Genomic DNA, 21,560 nt, shown 5'->3' with positions numbered 1-21,560 from the left:
GAGATCTCACTTTAAATTTGATATCCCGAGGAAAGTAGAGGAAAATTAAATTGGGATAAAAGATAAATACTAGAAAACGAAGAGGGTTCCACAAACAAATAAAGTAAATCGAAATGAACTGGCGAAATTGACTTTAAGTTGAATTATTCAGCAGACAGGAGAAGCCAACTGATCCATCACGCCTGTAATAGCGTAAAGTTAAACGACACCGATGGTTTTCTTAATTTGAAAAGTATTTTTTTTAAAAAAAAAGAACCCAAGGAAGATGCAGAGAACACACATCGAGTGAAAGTGTGTGAAATAAAACCTTTACTTGTTTGATTTCCCGGTTGACCCGTTCCCAGGTGCGCAATTGGCACTTAGTGCGCCCTGAGCTGGCCACAGGTGCGCCCGGCCGGGCGAGTGCGCACGCGCATGACGGCCGCGTGGACGGATTGTGACGCGCGCGCACGCGAGGTCGCTCCCGAGACCACAGGTGAGAGAGAAAAAAAATAATAACACGCCATGTGTGGCAGAAAGGCAGGAATGATGGCCTTCTGCTCCCTCTCCCTCTATGCGCTCACTTACCTGGCGGTGCGAGGTAGGTGACCTGGTTCCGCACTTCCTAACTGTGGTCTTAAAACCATGCCTGATTTCCTGTTTCTTTGACACCCCTGAGAGGGAATGTTAGAGAGCAAGGAAGAGAGTATGGGGATGATGAAGATTGTTTTATTGACACAGACTTGATGGGCTGAATGGTCTTCTGTGCCATATTGTAGGCAAATGGATCTAACTTGGAGAGCCTGGGAGAGTTGAGTGTAAGGACATGTTTCTGTGTTGTAAGCCTCTATAATGAAGATGGTACTGTACACAGTAACACTGCTGTCTCCCAACTCCAGTTAGTGAGGTTTGATGTTCACCTCCAGTGCTCTCTGTATGTTCTCCCTATGACTGTGTAAGTTTCTGTATGTGTTCCAGTTTCCCAAAGATGTGCTGGTCAGTAGGCCATATGGATACCGTGAATTACCCCAGGATAGGTGTATTATAGGAAATCCTGTTGGAATTGACACAGGTATGAGATAGAATTGGTTAAAAGGATATGTAGGGTAATGGGACAGATAGGAGCTCTCTGAGAGCTGGAAAAATTGATGGGCTGAATGGCCTTCTGTGCTAAGAAATGCGAGAAAAGTCTCTGTCTATACCTCTGGGGAAACAATCAGCATAATCAAAGACCCCACCCATCTTGGACATACTCTTCTCCCTTCTTCCATCAGCTAGAAGGTCTAAAAGCCCAAAAACACATGCCACCAGTCTCAGGGATAGATTCTACCTAGTAGTTATAAACTATTGAGCAGTTCCTTAGTATTATAAGATGGACGCGACTTCATTATCTACTTTGCTATGATCTTGCACTTTATTATTTACCTACACTGCACTTTCTCTGTAGCTTTATTCTGTATTCTGTTATTGTTTTACCTTGTTCTATGTCAATGCACTGTGTAGTGTTTTGATCTGTATGAACTGTATGCAAGACAAGTTCTTCACTGTATCTAGGTACATGTGTCAATGATCGCCCAATTCCAAAATATGAAATGAATGTGTGCTTTTACTAGGCTGGTGAAACAGGTCACATTTTGGCATTCAGGTAAATTCCTTCAGCCCGATCCTAGCAAGAAGTCAGATTAGTGCTACAAATTAGAATAAATTTTCAGGCAGGTTATTAAAAAAGATAGCAAGACTCCAGAAACTAACTCCAGGCGGTCTCTTTCCCAAGCTGTGTTCCCACACCCAGTATTATAGTTGCCTGCCCTCATTTGGGGTATGTGTCCTTATAGTTCTTGTGACATACAATGGGAAAGTTCCCAGATGTCCTCATGATGTTAGGTCTGAAACTTTGCAGGATGGACACCTGGATTTCAAATCCTCTGCAACCACCGGACTTCTGCATTTGTTCTCCAAATGTATATTTTACTTTACATTTTGTTCTGGCTCCCAAAATATGTGGACTCCAAGGCATAAATGAATGAAAACTGAGATGACCTCTCATTTTAATCTTTCACTTGTTGGTTTTCTAACTCTTTAGCCTCTGTTCTCTTCTATCGGTGAAACTTCTGCAATCTTCTCAAAGGTGATTTGTCTCTGAGCCAACAATTTCCTTTTCATGGTCAGGCATTCTTATGCTTAATGACTGTAAATGCACCTGATTTCAGGGAGTGTGAGACCAGTTCTGGAAACGTGGTTTGGCAACAGACTTTTAAATCATCTGAAGTTTATAGAAACCAGGGCTTTCAGGAGGGGATTGAAGTGCCCATATTAGGAAATGTGAAAGGCCAAATTTGAACAAGACATTGCCCAGTGTTGGCAAAGATAAGCAATAGAGAGGACATTCAATGGAGAGGTGTCCTGTAAAAGGTTCTTTAATTGGTCCTGTCTTCCTTAACTATGGTAATGAAGTATAGAGGTCGACTTCTGTACAGCCAGAGTTCACAATTAGCTCTGAGAATGTGATTAGACCGCTGCTGGTTGGCATTGGTTAAGAGATAAATGTTGGCCAGGAAAATGAATGGAATTTTGGTTTGAATTGAGCCATGAGATGTATTTCATTACTGAAGTTTAGATTGTCCTGTCTTGTACCTTGGTTTGTCCTACATAACCCAAAAGAGCCTGACAGCAGTTGAAATGCAAGACAAAACTGATGGCAGTGCAGATGTCCTTTAGTGACAACAGTAAACAAGTTTACCATTGCCTTTTGTCCTGGAATACCCTCTGCCTCTCCAATCTTTCTTTTTCCTTTAAGTTAGGGATTCCCAAACTTTTTTAATGCCATGGACCCCTATCATTTACTGAGAGGTCTGTGGACCCCAGGTTAGGAACCCTTGCTTTAAGGTGATCCTTATAACTCACCTCTTTGATCACCTCTCCTAAAGTTTACATATGTAATTTAGCATCAATTTTCATTTGTCAAACTCTCCTGATAATTACCTTTGCCATGTTTGAAAGCATTACATAAATGAAATCATTGTTGTTCTACCATACTTGAGTGATTGCAAAATCAATAATAATATTGTTATATTGTACTCTTGCTTACTGAGGATAACAAATGAAGATCAAACAGATAAAGATGAAACATGTTATTTGGTGTGAAATGAGGTTAAGCTGCTCTGTGAAGTTTTATCAAATTTCTCATGGGACTGTAGACAGTCCAGAACTAATGATCATTTATGATGCTGTTAATCTGCCCACTCATACATATTATATACACTACTCTAAGTCGGAAATGCAGCTAGTAATTCTGGGCATGTCAGAACGATCAATCTAGACATTTGTAACCTCTTGTAAATTTCAGATTGCAGTTTCAGCAGATATTACTGTCTAGTTAAAATGTTTCTCTGAATACGTTTGAACCTAAACTGTAATTGTATCATACACATTTTAATTTTCAAAACTCATTCTGAAACAAAAACCTTGTAAAATATTTGTGGTATGCAATTAAAGTACACATTATGAAACAGAAATGATATAGAATTCATTGATGCTTTAATTATTCCTATTAATTCCAATCACTATGAATATTACAGAGCTCAAAGCAATCATGGACTAAGGAACTGAATTGCTACAGAATGTTGACTGGTATAAAGAGAATATATCTTCTTGATTATTGGCATTCTGGAAAATTTGCCTTGCACCCATACTCTGGTCTTTAAACCTGCTTGCCATTGAGAGCATGTAATAGGTTATTTTCAACAGGATTAGAATTTGGGTTGTAGAGTTTGCCACTGTAGTAAAAACTGCAGTGATGGACTTGAACTTCTCCATTACTGCTTCTCTTTCCAACAGATGACTTCATTCTGAATCATTCAGCAAAATTGATCAACATTAATTCCAAGCTCATTGATTTCTACCTTGTTTGGTATTATTCTATTGGTCCAGGAACATGTTTTTAATATTGGCCCATTCCTCTCCCTTGCTCATCTGTATCACAACTTTACTAACATTGCAATACTGAGAGTTCTTAATTTTTCTTTCCATTTGTAAACTGCAGATGTTGGAGTGCAGTGGTTAGCACAAAGCTTTTCAGTACAAGCTACGTGGATTCAGTCCCCGCTGCTGTCTGTAAGGAGTTTGTAATTTCAAATGGTTCAGTTTAATATCAGAAAATGCATGTTCTCTACATGACAGTATGGACTTCCTCCATATGCTTCCGTTTCTTCCCGCAGTCCAAAGATGTATCCATGGGTAGTTTAATTGGTTATTACTGCCATCGGGTGTAAGGTACAAGTGCCTCAGGACTCGCACCTGCAGGTTCAAGAACAATTGCTACCCCAAAACCATCAGGCTCTTAAACAAAAGAGGATAAGTACACTAATTCTATTTCTGGTGTTCCCACAACCAGTGATCTCACTTTAGGGACTCTTTATCTTGTTATTTCATGCTCTTGTTATTTATTGTATTTGCATAGTTGTTCATTGATCCTGTTTACATTTACTCTTCTATAGATTTGCGAAGTACTTCCACAGGCAAAAGAATATCAGAGATGTACGTGGAGACTATATATACTCTGATAATAAATTTTACTTTGTCTTTGACATTGTAAGTAGGCTTGGGTTAACTAGGTGGCTCACTAAGTGGTGTGGCTTGACGGGCCCCAGGGGCCTATTCCGCACTGTATATCAATCAATAAATTTTAAAAATATCCTTTCCCTGCAATCCTCTTTGCAAAATTAACCCACACTTCCACACTATTTCTAGATTCTTTGGAGTTTGAAACCCAAGCTATACTTCTGCCGATAGCTTGTCATGATTTAGTTATGCCTTAGCTTTTATTTTTTACTTATTTAGAGATTCAGCACAGTAACTGGCCCTTCTGGCCCAGTGAGCCCACACCACCCGAGTGACCAATTAACCTGCTAATCCATATGTCTTTGGAACCTGAGAGGAAACTGGAGTACCTGGAGGAAACCCACTTGGTCATGTGGAGAATGTACAAACTCCTTATAGTAAACTGCCTGTTACACCACCGGCATTTAGGGCAGCAGTGAAGGTCCTCCATTTCTGGTGGTGTTCCTTCATCATGTCAGAAGCTTGCTTTTGGTTTTCACTGTCAGCCATGCAATTCTGGGTGGAGACTAAGGAATACCGCCACACTCAGATGTAGAAGGACTCTTTGTTGCTGTTTCTGTAACAGGTTTATTTTACCAGTCAGGGTTGATAGCTCTGAGATGAACCACCAGACCTGGAGGACTACTCTTAGTCTGCACTCTACTCTTTGACCTGTCTGGCATTGGTGACTCGATGTAGAGCCAAAACATAAAGCCCTGACTCCAGCCAACATAGAGCTCTGGGTCATTGAGGCATGCAAGCCACAACAAGGTTGTGGTCCTCTACCAAACTCTGACAAGGTTGAGGTTCTCTTGGAGAAAATTCCTACAGAAAGTGGTAGAATTGGACTCCGGTTAGTGGTGCCGTAATAGAGTTAAGCTGAGCGCTATGCTACCATGCCAATTGTTCATTTTACCTTGGTGATTTTGTGCACTATGAACAAAGTGTATTTTTCCTTGTCTTCTGATTAGATAAAATGACAGCACAGTAGTTAAAAACTAGCGAATATCAGCTGAAGGTAAGAAGGAAGAAGTTTAAGGGGGATCTAAAGAAGAATTTTGAAGCCAGAGAGCAGCTGGAATCTGGAATGCGCTGTGTGGATGGTGGGAGAAGGATAATGCACTGTCTGGATGGTGGGAGAAGGAGAGTGCGCTGTGTGGAGGGTGGGAGAAGGAGAATGCACTGTATGGAGGGTGGGAGAAGGAGAGTGCGCTGTGTGGAGGGTGGGAGAAGGAGAGTGCACTGTATGGAGGGTGGGAGAAGGAGAATGCGCTATGTGGAGGGTGGGAGAAGGAGAATGCGCTGTGTGGAGGGTGGGAGAAGGAGAATGCGCTGTGTGGAGGGTGGGAGAAGGAGAATGTGCTGTGTGGAGGGTGGGAGAAGGAGAATGTGCTGTGTGGAGGGTGAGAGAAGGAGAATGCGCTGTGTGGAGGGTGGGAGAAGGAGAATGCGCTGTGTGGAGGGTGGAAGGAGAATGCGCTGTGTGGAGGGTGGGAGAAGGAGAATGCGCTGTGTGGAGGGTGGGAGAAGGATAATGCACTGTCTGGATGGTGGGAGAAGGATAATGCGCTGTGTGGAGGGTGGGAGAAGGAGAGTGCGCTGTGTGGATGGTGGGAGAAGGATAATGCGCTGTGTGGAGGGTGGGAGAAGGAGAATGCGCTGTGTGGAGGGTGGGAGAAGGAGAGTGCGCTGTGTGGAGGGTGGGAGAAGGAGAATGCGCTGTGTGGAGGGTGGGAGAAGGAGAATGCGCTGTGTGGAGGGTGGGAGAAGGAGAATGCGCTGTGTGGAGGGTGGGAGAAGGAGAATGCACTGTGTGGAGGGTGGGAGAAGGAGAGTGCGCTGTGTGGAGGGTGGGAGAAGGAGAGTGCGCTGTGTGGAGGGTGGGAGAAGGAGAGTGCGCTGTGTGGAGGGTGGGAGAAGGAGAATGCACTGTATGGAGGGTGGGAGAAGGAGAATGCGCTGTGTGGAGGGTGGGAGAAGGAGAATGCGCTGTGTGGAGGGTGGGAGAAGGAGAGTGCGCTGTGTGGAGGGTGGGAGAAGGAGAATGCACTGTATGGAGGGTGGGAGAAGGAGAGTGCGCTGTGTGGAGGGTGGGAGAAGGAGAATGCACTGTATGGAGGGTGGGAGAAGGAGAATGCGCTGTGTGGAGGGTGGGAGAAGGAGAGTGCGCTGTGTGGAGGGTGGGAGAAGGAGAATGTGCTGTGTGGAGGGTGGGAGAAGGAGAATGCGCTGTGTGGAGGGTGGGAGAAGGATAATGCGCTGTGTGGAGGGTGGGAGAAGGAGAGTGCGCTGTGTGGATGGTGGGAGAAGGATAATGCGCTGTGTGGAGGGTGGGAGAAGGAGAATGCACTGTGTGGAGGGTGGGAGAAGGAGAATGCGCTGTGTGGAGGGTGGGAGAAGGAGAATGCACTGTATGGAGGGTGGGAGAAGGAGAGTGCGCTGTGTGGAGGGTGGGAGAAGGAGAATGCACTGTATGGAGGGTGGGAGAAGGAGAATGCGCTGTGTGGAGGGTGGGAGAAGGAGAGTGCGCTGTGTGGAGGGTGGGAGAAGGAGAATGCGCTGTGTGGAGGGTGGGAGAAGGAGAATGCGCTGTGTGGAGGGTGGGAGAAGGAGAGTGCGCTGTGTGGAGGGTGGGAGAAGGAGAATGCGCTGTGTGGAGGGTGGGAGAAGGAGAGTGCGCTGTGTGGAGGGTGGGAGAAGGAGAATGCGCTGTGTGGAGGGTGGGAGAAGGAGAATGCGCTGTGTGGAGGGTGGGAGAAGGAGAATGCGCTGTGTGGAGGGTGGGAGAAGGAGAATGCGCTGTGTGGAGGGTGGGAGAAGGAGAATGCGCTGTGTGGAGGGTGGGAGAAGGAGAGTGCGCTGTGTGGACGGTGGCAGAAGGGTAATGCACTGTGTGAATGGTGGGAGAAGTGGGTATTCACAATATTTAAGTAGTAGCTGGATAAGTACATCAGAATCTTGTTTATTATCACTGACAAATGTCATCAAACTTGTATTGTGGCAGCAGTACAGTGCAATATGTAAAAATTGCTGTTACATTAAGAAATATTGAAAAAAGACATATTGCAAATGAGAGGTAGTATTCAGAAGTATGATAGCAGATTGGAAGAAGCTGTTCCTAAAACATTATGTGTGTGTCTTCAGGCTCCTGTACCTCATCCCTGATGGTAGCAATGAGAAGAGGACATGTCCTGGGTGATGAGGTCCTTGATGACAAATGCCATCTTCTTGGCAATACCACCTCTTGAAGATGTCCTCAATGATAGGCAGGCTAGTGCCCATAATGGAGCTGAGTCTACCAACTTCTATAGCTTTTTCCCCAACCTATGCATTCATACCTCCATACTTGAAGTGTCTTCCCCAAAACAATTGCCTCTATAAAGCTCTAGTAAGGCTATACTCAGAGTATTGTTCCAATTCCGGTCACCTCATCAGAGGAAGAATGCATAAGTTTTAGAGAGGGTACAGAGGAGATTTACCAGGATGCTGTCAAGGTTAGAGAATGACATAAGGAAAGATTGAGCGAGCTTGGGTTTTTTTCTTTGGAGTGATGGAGCATGAGCAGTGACTTGAGAGAGATGTAGAAGATGGTAAGTACAGATGTCCCCCGCTTCATGAATGTTTGCTTTACGCCACTTTGCTTTTACAAAGGACCTGCATTCGTAACCTATTTTCGCTTTTACGAAAAATTTTCCCATATAAATTAATGGTTCTTTGCTTTACGCCATTTTAGCTTAAAGGTTTCATAGGAATGCTCTACCTTTGTGAAGGGGGGAGGGGGACACCTGTACCATGGATAGAGTGGACAGCCAGCACATTTTTCCCAGGGTGGAAGTGGCTAATATGAGAGAGTGTAATTTTACAATGATTGGAAGAATGCATAGGGGCTATAACAGATGTAGTTTTTGTTAAAGTGGTGGGTGGGTACAGCATGCTACCAAGGGTCATGGTAGAGGTTGATAATTAGAGGTACTTAGAAGATCCTTAGATAGGTACATGGATGAATGAAAACTAGAGGGCTGCGATGGAGGAATCAGGGGATCGTAATGCTTTTTATGCCATGGACCAATACCATTAAGTAGGGGATCCCAGGTTCAGAACCCCTGAGTTAGATTAATCTTGGAGTAGGTTAAAAGGTCGGCCCAACATTGTGGGCTGAAAGACCTGAAGAACATGTAGGCAATTGATGATCAGTATTGACATGCTGGGCTGAGGGGTCTGGTTGACTCAATGTATCTGAAAGGGATGATAAAGGCCATTAAAATAGCATTAAAGAAAGATGTTGATTTCAGTTAAAATGCTTTTCTAGCTTTGCAGAATTCAATTCGGGTCATCGAATAACTGGGGCTGAAGCAGCAGGTACTGTATGTTGGTTGCCTTTGGTATTGATGGCAGCACACCAACGGACAATGAGCCTTTGTGTGGATATTTGTGACTTCATAGACTTCCATGGCTGATTGAGCCCTGAATGATGAAGTACATTCCTCATCCCTGAACAATCTGAGGTAGAACATGAGTGATGGACTTGAAGAAATTTGATTTGGGTTACTGCCGATGTGGTTGTTAAAGCATAAAGTATGGGTAAGTGCCAGGGCAGTGATTGGTTTAGTAGACAGAGATATTTGTAGTAGTTATGCACTCTTTTATATGGTCAAAATATACTTGGTTGAAATAAGCCCAAGATGAACTTGGCAGATGAAAACTCTGCCTTGTCCTTCAAATTTAGCTGATGTTAAACTTAGATTTTTGTGTGAGCTCAGGGATGTTATACATTGAAACTCATTTGAACTTCAGGCCAGAATTATATGGGAGACTTAACTGTTTAACCTGAAGAAACTTAACTGCAGTTACAAACTTCAAGAGCGAGACTGAATAAAGCCCTAAACAAGGTGATGTTAAGTCATTTTCCACTGATTAGTTTAAAAAGGAGTTTTGCAGATTCTACAGATGCTGGAAATCCAGACTAACATACAGAAAATGCTGGAAAACCTTAATCTGTCCTGATGAAGTGGCTCAGCTCAAAACATCGACTGTTTATTCCTCTCCATAGAGGCTGCCTGAATTGCTGAGTTCCTCTAGCATTTTGTGCGTGTTGGTAACAGTGACTTCACAGAGTCCTACCTGCCCCATCTCTTTGTGATAGAGCACATGTGCATGGTGCAGGTGTGACAGCAGGATATACAGTGGCAGACTCTTGTGGCAGTCTAAACAGGGTAAAATGTCTGGTGAACATCTACTTTGCAATACAGTGCCCTTTTCAGGATTAAGGTCTACCACATTTTAAAGAAAAAGTGAAATGATTATGTGGCAACTCATGTCAATACATGTCTTTAAAATTGGTAAGAAACATATTTTGGATTGTGATAAGATATAAGCATGGGTACCAGGATTCTGAGGAACAGTACATGTTTTTAAAGATATTCAGTTTTTAAAGCAGTCATTGTCCAGTAGGCAATTTTGATGAAAAGGGAGTATGTGCTTATTTGGGATTCTTTTGCCAAAGGATTTCATTTATCTTTAACATTGAATTCTCTAATTTCCAGTCATTTTCACCTTTCCCCTTCACTCTTTTTAAATTCCTCATTTGGCTCCCTTCTTACTCCTTCCCTTCTCCCTACCTGCCCATCACCTCTCTCAGGTGCCCCTCCTGCTTCCTTTTCTCCCGTAGTCCATTGTCTCCTTCAGATTTCTTCTTCAGCCTTTTACCTTTTACATCTATAACCTCCCAGCTTCTCACTTCATCTTCCCTACCCACCCATCTACCTTCCATCTCACCTGGTTTCATCTCTTCCTACCAAGTTGTACTCCTTCCCCTTCTTAGATGCTGCCTGACCTGCTGAGTTCCTCCAGTATATTATGTATTGCTGTGGATTTTCAGAGCTGCAGAACCTCTTGCGTTTTTTAAAGTTATCTTCATGCCTTCTTTTGAATCTCTTTATCATCTTTTTGGATCTTAATGAGATCATTTTTCAACCCCCAAGGGAATAGTGGTCAGTTGCAGTTGTCTTCATGGTTAAACCTTTAGTTGTGGTGTAATTCTGGTGATTCTACTGTATAATGCATCAAGTCAATCAGATCAACAGTCAACTTTATCAAGCGTCAACTTGATTTACATGTGCTAAGAGCTTGCTGCAGTGTGTTGGTCAGGGTGTGACATGCAACACAAAGCAATAACATTTAACAATTATAAAAAGATAGTTACATAAAAATAAATTTAGAGGTTAAGGTAGAGATATGGAAAAAAATTTGCACAAATATCAGCATGTATTTATAATGTAAACAGCATTATAAAAAGTGCTTTCACGCAGAGAGTAGTGGGAGTGTGGAATGAGCTGCCAGATGAAGTGGTGAATGCGGGCTCACTTTTGACATTTAAGAAAAACTTGGACAGGTATATGAATGAGAGGGGTTTGGAGGGATATGGCCCAGGTGCATGTCAGTGGGACGAGACAGAAAAATGGTTCGGCACAGCCAAGAAAGGCCAAAAGGCCTGTTTCTGTGCTGTAATGTTCTATGGTTCTATTTGCAGTTACTGAGTAATAGGTAGAAGGGAGTGGGGGACCATAACTAAAATAGTTGATCAGATTAACTGCCCGGAGAAAGAAACTTTAAGATGGTATGAAGTTTTTGTTTTAATGGTCTGATTGTGCTTTCAAAGACTCTGGATTGGGGATTGCCAAACGTTATGTGGATTTTCTGGTGTAGTCTGTTTTGTCATGTGCTTTTGTGATATCATTCTGGGGGAATGTTGTCTCATTTTTTAACTGCATTGCATTTGTGGTTTCTAAATGACAATAAACTGAATCTGAAAAAATTGAGTTGCTGGATAAGGCGGTTTTCAGGGTGGGTAGTGACCAAAATGATATGACTCGTCTTTGCAAGATATCCCTTAATTTCCTTTCTTAAAAGCTTCAATATCTGTAGACGTGGTGGTTGAATTATTGGGCTTTCCGATGGTGGTTTAGACCATTGATCCAGAGACATGATCCAAGTTCTACAAGAGCAGTTGGGGAATTTAATTCCAAGTAATTAAACAAAATGAGATGGTGACCATGAGGCCACCATCTTGTTGCAATTATCTCTGTTTGATGGTAATAGACATCAATGGCAATGTATTCTCTTCTAGACTGCTGTTGTATTGATACTAGCTTAACTGAATTTGGCAGTGGAATTGAGCCTCAAGCCTGAAGTGTGACTGCATGGGGATAAATTATTTTGAAAGTGCAACCCTCTCACCGGGCTCGTATACAAGCCTGGTTCATTAGACAACACTGCTAACAACCATGCGACTCATAAGCAATATACGCCTAGGGTCAGTATGATTTTGCATTCAGCTAAGCAGGAAAGTTGGGATGTTCCTATTGAGGAACATTGATTGTGGTGAATGCCATGTAAATACTACTCCGTGTAAAGCACTTCAAAGCTGCTAAAATAAAATACCTTTCAGTACATAGTAGAAATCTTAAGCAGGACATTAAATTCTTCCCCCCCAACAAAAATAGTCATGTCCTCATTACTTGGAACTTATTAAACCATTTTTAATGCACAATATTCAAATCAATTTCTGATTTCAGGACCCACTTGTAAATGGAAGTAACATATCTCACCATGCGGATGGACATAACACACTGTTTCCCAAGTGCATCATCCATATCTAGGGTGTTTCTGATTCTCTGAGACCTTCTTTTTCTGGTGTAGTCAGGGGTATCGCTTTATTCACGTGCTGAACCCACATTCTATGTGAAGGATACCTGCCATAGCTCAAACTTCCCTTACGGACCATCTCGAATGAACTGGGTCTCTCCGGAATATCTGCGCAAAGCACTTCAGTACTAAGACCCCAATCTCTAGGGCACAGAGTGGCATTAATGATAAATATCAAATACCAGTTGTAAAAGGATCTATGAAGTAAAGTAATTTGAGAACCCGTTTCAAGTACGCCTGTAGTACAGGTGCCTTCAATCTGTAAGGATTCATCAGACCTTGGTACCAGTAAAACATCAGTGTTTTGCACTTCAGTGTTTCCCTTGATACGCTAATTGGAACGCGTTCCCTCTGAGACACCAGGCTGTTTCCTTACTGGGTCCCTCTGTAGCTTTGCTTATTTATTTTCTCTGATTAACCGTTGACTTGCCTTCTGAAGATTTTCCTGTCCCTCACAGTCTCACGTGAAATGTCCATCTTCTCCACAGTTGTAACAGAAAATACTGGTCGTCTCGCAAGTTGAAAGACCTTGTTCAGCAGCATTGCTCTGCTTGGCAAGCCCTGCAGGTGGGTAGGGCTTCCCAACAGCCATGTCACATTTGGCTGAAACATTAGCAGGCATACATTGAGTCAGCTCAGCTCGAAGGATTTTTACACCATTCCTCAAAAGCTCTTTCTCTGTGGTAACGGGTCACTTCAGCAGCAGGGGCTATCACTGGAGACACTACTCGGCTTTTGGAAATGTTCTGCTTCACCATCGTGTTTTCTTCCTCTCTAACTTCTCTGAGCAACTTGGTAAAGAATGGAGTAGGGTGCATCTTGTTGGTCATTCAAATACATAGAGCAGTCATGTCATGCGACAGCGTGCTCTTCACAACTCGCTCCACCCTCGAGCAATTTCTCTCAGACAGTCGAATGCCCTCTTTGTGGCACAAAGGGTGCAGCAATCTGAAAAGGTAGGCACACAGCTTCTCTCCTTCCTCTTGGAGTGTTTGTCCACGCTTCATCATAAGGTCAACTGAACTATCAATAGTGCTAAAAGCATTTTCCAGAGCTTGCAGGTAAATCCATCAAATCAAATCAAGTTTAATTATCAAGTCATACATAGATACAGCTGAATGAGACCGTGTACTTCTGGGGCCAAGGTACAAAGCATTCAAAAATAGCAAGCAAACATTCAAAAAAAAAGGTGAATAACAAATTCAAAGAAGCATATTCACTCAAAAAAGTATATATATAGTACAAGACCCTGAGTGACAATGTCCAGCAATGGATAGTACAGATGCATGTAATCCAGCCTGTCCTTCCACTCCTTGAACATGGGAGGGTAGCCCTGCTGGGTAAGGCCAGGTCCCAGCTGAGCTCAAACAGGCTCTAGTGCTTCTGCGTCCCTCACCTGGTCTGCAGCAGCAGCAGGCAAGCCCAAGGCTTGTGGCCTAGTTCTTGCCACAATCAAGACTACACAGCTCCCATGACAAGGCCTGTTTTTTTTGCCCATCAGACAGGGGAAACAGGCCTGCGGCAATTTGCATTATCACTGTCCAACAGAGTCTTGCGATTGCAAGTGAGATGTCTGAGACAATCTCATAGTTATACTGCACCAACGCCGATGTTTTTGAGTAGCAGGCAGCAACATGGTCTGCAGCCTGGTCAGCTCCCCTGTACCCAAACTGACTACTCCGACATATTAGCCAACCTCTTTGACATCTTGGCCAGCTCTGCTGCTGACACCATTCCAGCTACTCCAATCGATGAGTAGGATTGTCTTTGGGTCATTTTAAAAAAAAAACAAATTTTACAAAGAAAAAAAGCTCCTTTGGTTGCCCCTACCCCAAGAGGCTGCTAATGGATTTTCTACTTTTAAGAATCTCACTATATCAGCCACTGGACATTGAACTCTCTACCAGTCTCTCTTTTTTCCCATTATTTGAGCACTGGCATTCATCCAGTAACTGAGACGTCTGCTCACCTCAAGCCTCATATTCTTCTTCCTCATTGGGTGTGGGCTTAACTTCAGAGAACACTCTCAGTCTATGATAATTTTAGCTCTCCGCAGGTTCACTTGGGCATTTATCAACCAGTGATGTAACCAGCTCAGAACATAAATCAACTGCTGAAGGACTTATTAGACTTCTTGCATCAGACAGCTCCTTTCCCTTCAACTTGTCCAGATCAACTTGTCTTCAAAATCTTCACCTTCAGCTATATTCCCCTCTTTAAAAATATGGACTGCCCATGGCCATACCTCTCCAGGTGCCCATATCCTTTTGAACAGCTCAACTTAAGTCACATTACTGGTAGTCTGGACTAACATGTCTTTACCAGCTGATTGGTCAAAATGCCATTCAATCAGGATGATTTTCCCCAATACTTTTATGGGACTCAATACTCTAAGTAGCAGTTCATCAGGAATTTGGACATCCACCCTGCTCAGAATACAAGCATTACTTGTGGATATCCTCTTTGAACAACATCAAACCTTAATCCCTGCAGCATCCGTAATAAAGTATTATAGCACCCCCTCACTTTTTTCAAACACTAGTTTAAACACACAAATAAACCATTTAATCAATCCTTATACAGCACTCACACAGCATCTGAAATCCCCGACAAGCCCCTACAAATGCAAACCTCTCACCAGGCTCATGTACAAACTTGGCTTGTTAGCCAATTCTGTTAACAGCCATGTGACTCAATGGTGTGAAGGTCACCTTTCATAAGCAATATGCGTCCCATCAAGGAACATTAATTGTAGCGAATGCTGTGTAAATGCTGCTCCATGCAAAATTATTGTTCACCATAGCAGTAGAAATCTTAGCCATGGCATTATAAGAGCTTTGTCCAATTCTGTACAAATTATAGGAGTTAAGGTACCTTTAATGAAAATAAAGTTGACAAACTTCAATTCAACTCTTGCTATCACCATTTTTTTTTTGCAATTTTCTCTCTTCTGCAATAAACCACACTCCAATATTTAGTTTTGAGTTCATTTCCCACAGCATTCATCCAGAGAGGATAAGCCTCTCAGTATTAATCACAGTATTTTAATTCAAGTTTTGGTGCATGGTTATACATGCACCAAAACTTGAATTAAAATACTGATTTTTTTAATCCAGTTATTCATAATGTCAGATAAGTTGTGCTACAATTAGATCAACTTTTTGAAGACAGAATTGCAAAAATATCTTGCCTTGATGGTTTTGACTTCTGCTGAATCATATAAATACTTTCCAATAATATGATTTTTTAATGATAAAAATCAAAAAGTCTACATGGAGCTTTGAAATAAAAGTATGTAATATACCGTTGTTGAGAGTGGGAAATGGTGTGGGGATAAAAACTTCACGTACACCAGAATTTATATTTTATTGGGTAGTTAAAATATATTTTTAAAAAGTCTGCGGATATTACTAAATGGAATGACAAACAGAAAGTTAGTGAGTAGCAGAGAAAACCAAATAGATAAGGATGCTCTCTTTCAGTTTGCACTAATGACATTATGTTTCTCTTGTTGTATATAATTCATATAAATTTATCTTTGTCTAACTTGCACCCGGTGTCCACTTTATTAGGAACACCTGTACACCTTATGAATGCAAATATCTAATCAGCCAATCGTGTGGCGGCAATTCAATGTATAAAAGCAGGTCAAGAGGTTCAGTTTTGGTTAAGACCAAACATCAGAATGGGGAAGGAATGTGATCCAAGTGACTTTCACCATGGTTCCAGACAGCGTGGTTTGATTATCTCAGAAACTGCTGATCTCCCAGGATTTTCACACACAGCAGGGAGCAGGGATTTCCCAACTTTTTTTATATACCATGAACCCCCACCATTAACGGAGGGATTCATGGACCCCAGGTTGGACCCTCTGCTCCAGAGTTTACATGGAATGGTACAAAAACACAAACAAAAAGAAAACACATCTGTGGATGAAAATGCTTTGTTAATGGGAGAGGGCGGAAGTACCTAATAAAGTGGCCACTGAATGTATATTCATAATATACTGTGTTGTACTGCATAAGGCTGATTTTAATGGCATTTATACCTTGTGTATGCATGCCTCTGACAGTAAAGTTCAATAGCTTGGCGGAGGTTTTAGAATTCAGTGTGTTCGGAGTTGGGGAGAAGAGAATTTCTAAATTGGAGGAAGGATCTCACTCCAATGATGATGAAACCATGGGATGCTAAGGAATTAGTAATGGAGGTTGCAGAGGTGAAATGAAGCCACTGAAATATTTAAAGGAAAATGTCAGGATTTTAACTTGAGTGGAGAAGACTCATTGAAGACAGAGCTAAGATTCGTAACAGAAGGTGCTTGGATAGGGTATAGAAGTCAGCTCAGAATAAGGAATGGTTGAAGTGGCATGTCAACTCATTAAAGTGGTGAGATAAGTCTAAGAACTGATAGAAATGAAGGAAGCGCTTGTTCTGAAATAGATGACAAAGCAGGCAATCCTGTGTCTAGCTCCATTGCACTATTCCTTTTTAGTGTGCTGCCAGTTGTCCATAAAGGTTGAAGATAAGTTTGAAGTTAATGTAGTCTGGTAATGCTAGTTGCTGTACTGCCAAAAGCAGCAATTATGATACAGTTGATAGTATCTTTGCAGGCTTAGCAAGATATCCATTTTGGTATGCCTTTTTTCCTTGTGTTATTACTTCTTTTATGGTGCATTGATTCTATTATGGATTTATTGAGTATGCCCACAAGAAAACGAATCTCAGGGTTGTATATATACTTTGATAATACATTTTTTGAACTTTGAAGTGTAAAGCATAAGAAACTGCAACTGAAGTATTTTGTGTGGTACGATCTACGTTTGCGTCTGTTGGTCTTGGTTTATTATTGTCACATATACCAAGATACAGTGAAAAGCTTGTCTCGATCATACAGATCAAAATATTACACACTGCATTGAGTTAGAACAAGGTATTAACAATGCAGAATAAAGTGTAAAAGCTACCAAAAAATTCAGTGCAGGTGGACAATAAAGTCCAAGATCATAACGAGGTTGATTCTGAGCAGTCCACCTTATTGTACAAGGAGCCTGTTCAAGAATCTGATAACAGTATTCAAAAACAAAGGCATTTTAAATAGCTTCAAGCTAAAAATTACAAGAAGTGGTATAATAGAGCATCAACTAATAAAAAAAAAGCTATCAATAGAAGTGATTACTTGTCAATTTAGAAATTAATTCTTGTAGTGAAACTGGCAACCTATGTCTTTGAACCTGGTGGTATGTGCTTTCAGGCTTTTGTATCTTCTGCCCAGTGGGAAAAGTGAGAAGTGAAAATGTCCAGGATGGGTGGGGTCTTTGATTATGCTGGCTGCTCTGCTGAGGCAGCCAGAAGTTCATAAAGGGAAGGCTGGTTCCTGCGATATGCTGGGCTGTGTCCACAACCTTCTGCAGTCATCTGGTGGGCAGTTACTGTATCAGGCCATTATGCATCCAGACAGAATGCTGCGGTGCATTGATAAGAACTGGTAATGCTGAATTTCTTTAGCTGGTAAAAAAAGATTGCTGCATACTAATGTGCAGAGGGACTTGGGAATGCTTGTGCATGAATCACAAAAGGTTGGTTTGCAGGTGCAGCGGGCTATCAAGAAGGCAAATGGAATGTTGGCTTTCATTGTTGAGGGAAGTTATGCTGCAACTGTACAGGGTACTGTTGAGGCTGCACCTGGAGTACTGCATGCAGTTCTGGTCTCTTTACTTGATTATGCTGGATATAGTGGCTTTGATGGTCCTGCAGTAGAGATTCACCAGGTTGATTCTAGAGAAAAGAGGGTTAGACTACGAGGAGAGATTGAGTCGCCTGGGACTGTATTCACTGGAACTCAGAAGAATGAGAGAAGATCTCATAGTAACATATAAAATTATGGAAGGGATAGAAAAGATAGAGGCAGGAAAGTTGTTTCCACTGATAGGTGAGACTTGAACTAGGGGGCATAGCCTCAAGATTCAGGGGAGTAGATTTAGGACGGAGATGAGGAGGAACTGCTCTTCCCAGAGAGTGGTGAATCTGTGGAATTCTCTGCCCAATGAAGCAGTGGAGGCGACCTCAGTAAATATATTTAAGACAAGGTTGGATAGATTTTTGCATAGTAGGGGAATTAAGGGTCATGGGGAAAAGGCAGGTCGGTGGAGATGAGTCCATGGCCAGATCATCATGATCTTATTGAATGGCAGAGCAGGTTAGATGGGCCAGTGGCCTACTCCTGCTCCTATTTCTTATGTTTTAATGATCCTTAAAATTTAGAGACATTGTTGAGCTTTCTTGGCTGTAGGTATGGAGCCTACACATACAGGTAGTTCTGCTATAACATGATAGTTGCATTCCAGGAATCCTCATGTTATTTTTCAATTACAAAGTTATTTTTCCCAAAGAGTATTGAAAAATCAAGGCATTTTTAACAGCTGCAAGCTAGAAATAACAAATAGCGGTATTATAGAGCATTAACAAATTTTAAAAAACTCGCAATAGAAGTAATTACTTGTCAATTTAGAAATTAATTCTTGTAGTGAAACTGGCAACCTATGTTCCTCAGTGTTTTGTATTTAATATTTCAGTAATATTTGAGTAATATATTAAGCATAAACACAAGAAAGTCTGCAGATGCTGGAAATCCAAAGCAACTCACACAAAATTCTGAAGGAACTCAGCAGGCCAGGCAGCATCTATGGAAATGAATAAACAGTCGACATTTTGGGCTGAGACCCTTCTTTAAGACTGAAAAGGAAGGGAGAAGATGCCAGAATAATAAGGTGGGGGAAGGGGAAGAGGCTAGCTAGAAGGCGAAAGGTAAAGCCAAATGGGTGAGAAAGGTAAAGAGCTGGAGAAGGAGGAATCTGATAGGAGTGGACTACAGGAGAAACGGGAAGGAGGACAGGACCCAAAGGAAAATGATAGGCAAGTGAGAAGAGGTCAGACTGGGGAATAGAAGAAGAGGAGGGGGAGGAAATTATTATTTTTTTCACTGGAAAGAGAAGGCGATATTCATACCATCTTATTTAAGGCTATCCAGACGGAATGTAAGATGTTGCTCCTCCATCCTGAGGGTGGCCTCATCTTGACACAAGAGGAGGCTATGGACTGGTATGTTGAAAGGAGAATAGGAATCGGAGTTAAAATGTTTGCCCACCGGGTAGTTCCCATTTTGGTGCATGGAGCGGAGGTGCAAAGAACAACAAGCATTCTTTCTTGTTTACATAATTTATACAGGTTTTAGGTAAAAGGACATGAATGGCAAGTGACATTATGCCACCATGTCTGGCTCTGTGTTTTTCTTTCAATTAGTTTTATGTGTTGGAGTTAGAAAACATAACAGTGGCGACAACGTAGTTTAAAAATGAACCTGAGACAATTACCTACCTGTTGAAGCACAGCACGTTTCTTTTTCTTCACTAGCAGAGAAAGAGATGTTTGAATTTTTTTAGAAAAGCACACAGCGTATAGTTTCTTTCTCTGGAAGGGGGAGAGAAAGACAATTGAGTCAAGCAAAAAGGCAGAAACCAGACAGAATTCACGGGTTCATAAACAATGAGTACCAGGTGATGATAGTAATAATAATAAGTAAATAGCAGAAATGGCTGGCTACATCAGAAAGATGGACGTGTTTGCACAAAAGATAATTGTGTGTATATATTGAATGAATTGAGCAGTATTTTAAAGCAAATGGAATAGCCATTGAGAAACAAGTGCCAAATTTGTTGAGTGCATACAGTTTGCTTAGAAGTTTGACTGTTCCAACCAAACTGGATGGAATGAGCATTTCTGATATCATGAAAGTAATGCAGAAACATTTAGAACCCAAACCATTGTTGATTGCAGAGCAGTTTAGGTTTCAGAAACAGAATCAAAAGGAATGAGAGTTTGTTTCGGTGTACATAGCTGAATTGATGAGATTGTGTAAGCATTATCAGTTCAGTAATGGGCTTCATGAAGCTCCAAGAGATCATTTAGTTTGTGGAATCTTACAAGAAGGCATTCAGAAATGGCACCTAATTGATGCACAACCCACATTTAAATGAGCAGTTGAAATCACAGTATCAGTGGAAACAGCAGGCAGATGCAATTGAACTGCAGCCAAGAATGAAAGTGAGTGTGAACAAAATTGCAGTATCTAAACAGAAATCAGCCTGACTGAACGAATTTTATTACTGCAGTGGCAGGGGTTCCAAATAGAGCACTAATTTGCATGCTGTTGATGAAACATCTAATAATGATGGAAGTGACACAGGACCAAGCAGTCTTGAGATTTACAATGTGAAAACTAGCAAAACACAAGCAACGTGGGTTACGTTAGAAGTGAATGACAAATGAACTAAAATGGAAATGGACAATAACTTGGATGTTTCGGTCATTCCACAAAATGAGTTTGAACGACTTTCCAAAGATGCTGAATCAAAGCCTTCTGATATCCAGCCAAGAACTTAATCTTGAGGAAAGATAACATTTGTGGGAATGACATTTGTAGCAGTGAAATACAACAACCAGTGAGCCATATTGAGCTTGTATGTGATAAAAACAGGAGGGTCAGCATTATGGGGACATGACTGACTGAGACAATTATGACTTCATTGGAGATCCATCCACCATTTGCACACCACATCCCTGCAACACTGTCAAATGAATGCGAATTAATGTACTGGATGTTGCCACAAGTGTTCGAGGATGGCACTGGGAAAACTCAAACATATCAAGGGTAAAATAGTGTGCAATGAAAATGCCACACCCAGATTTTACGAAGCCTGAATGGTTCCTTATACCATTTGTGATAAACTAGTCAGTGAGCTAGATTGCATGGAGGTTGAAGAAATTCTTTCTAAGGTTGCGTGGAGCCTGTGATCCCAGTAGTCAAAAAGGTCTGTCAGGATGGATTGAAGGTCAATACCCTCTGCCCAGGATAGAGGATATCTTTGCAAACCTTCCTGGAGGGAAACACTTCCAAAAAAAAAAAAAAAGTGGACTTGGCTCAGGCCTATCTACAAATGAAGATGGAAGAAGAGTCCAAAGTGTTTCTCACCGTAAACACTCAAAAAGGGCTTCATCACTAATAGGCTTAGTTTTTGAGTAGCATTTGCTACTTGTGCTTTGGTGCGTGCTGAAAGGCTGTCCAGGCATTCAGTTATTATTACCAGTAAGGATGACAAGGAACATCTCCAAAATCTCAAGAAATTGTTAAAAAGATTAGAAGATTGTGGCCTCAGAGCATGGTGCAACAAGTGTGAATTCTTTAAACCAAGCATCGCTTACTGTGCTCACACCATTGATGC

At 41.8% G+C, this 21,560-nt stretch overlaps 1 protein-coding gene across 2 annotated transcripts in view; it reads left to right on the top strand.

The window, feature by feature from the left end:
* The first annotated feature begins 484 nt into the window (after window positions 1–484).
* LOC132382367 (uncharacterized) overlaps window positions 485–21,560 on the top strand; it is an 80,440-nt gene continuing 59,364 nt past the window's right edge. Inside the window, exon 1 of one of the 2 annotated variants that reach the window (XM_059952489.1) lies at window positions 485–580. In XM_059952489.1, coding sequence (XP_059808472.1) covers window positions 554–580 — 27 coding nt within the window. In that variant the 5' untranslated portion in view covers window positions 485–553. The remainder of the gene's footprint in view (window positions 581–21,560) is intronic. The other variant, XM_059952488.1, reaches the window with a different exon arrangement.

The sequence above is a fragment of the Hypanus sabinus genome, chromosome 28 (genome assembly GCF_030144855.1).
Source record: "Hypanus sabinus isolate sHypSab1 chromosome 28, sHypSab1.hap1, whole genome shotgun sequence".
In the NCBI taxonomy this organism is placed as follows: Eukaryota; Metazoa; Chordata; class Chondrichthyes; order Myliobatiformes; family Dasyatidae; genus Hypanus; species Hypanus sabinus.
This window is presented reverse-complemented; position numbering and strand designations above follow the sequence as displayed.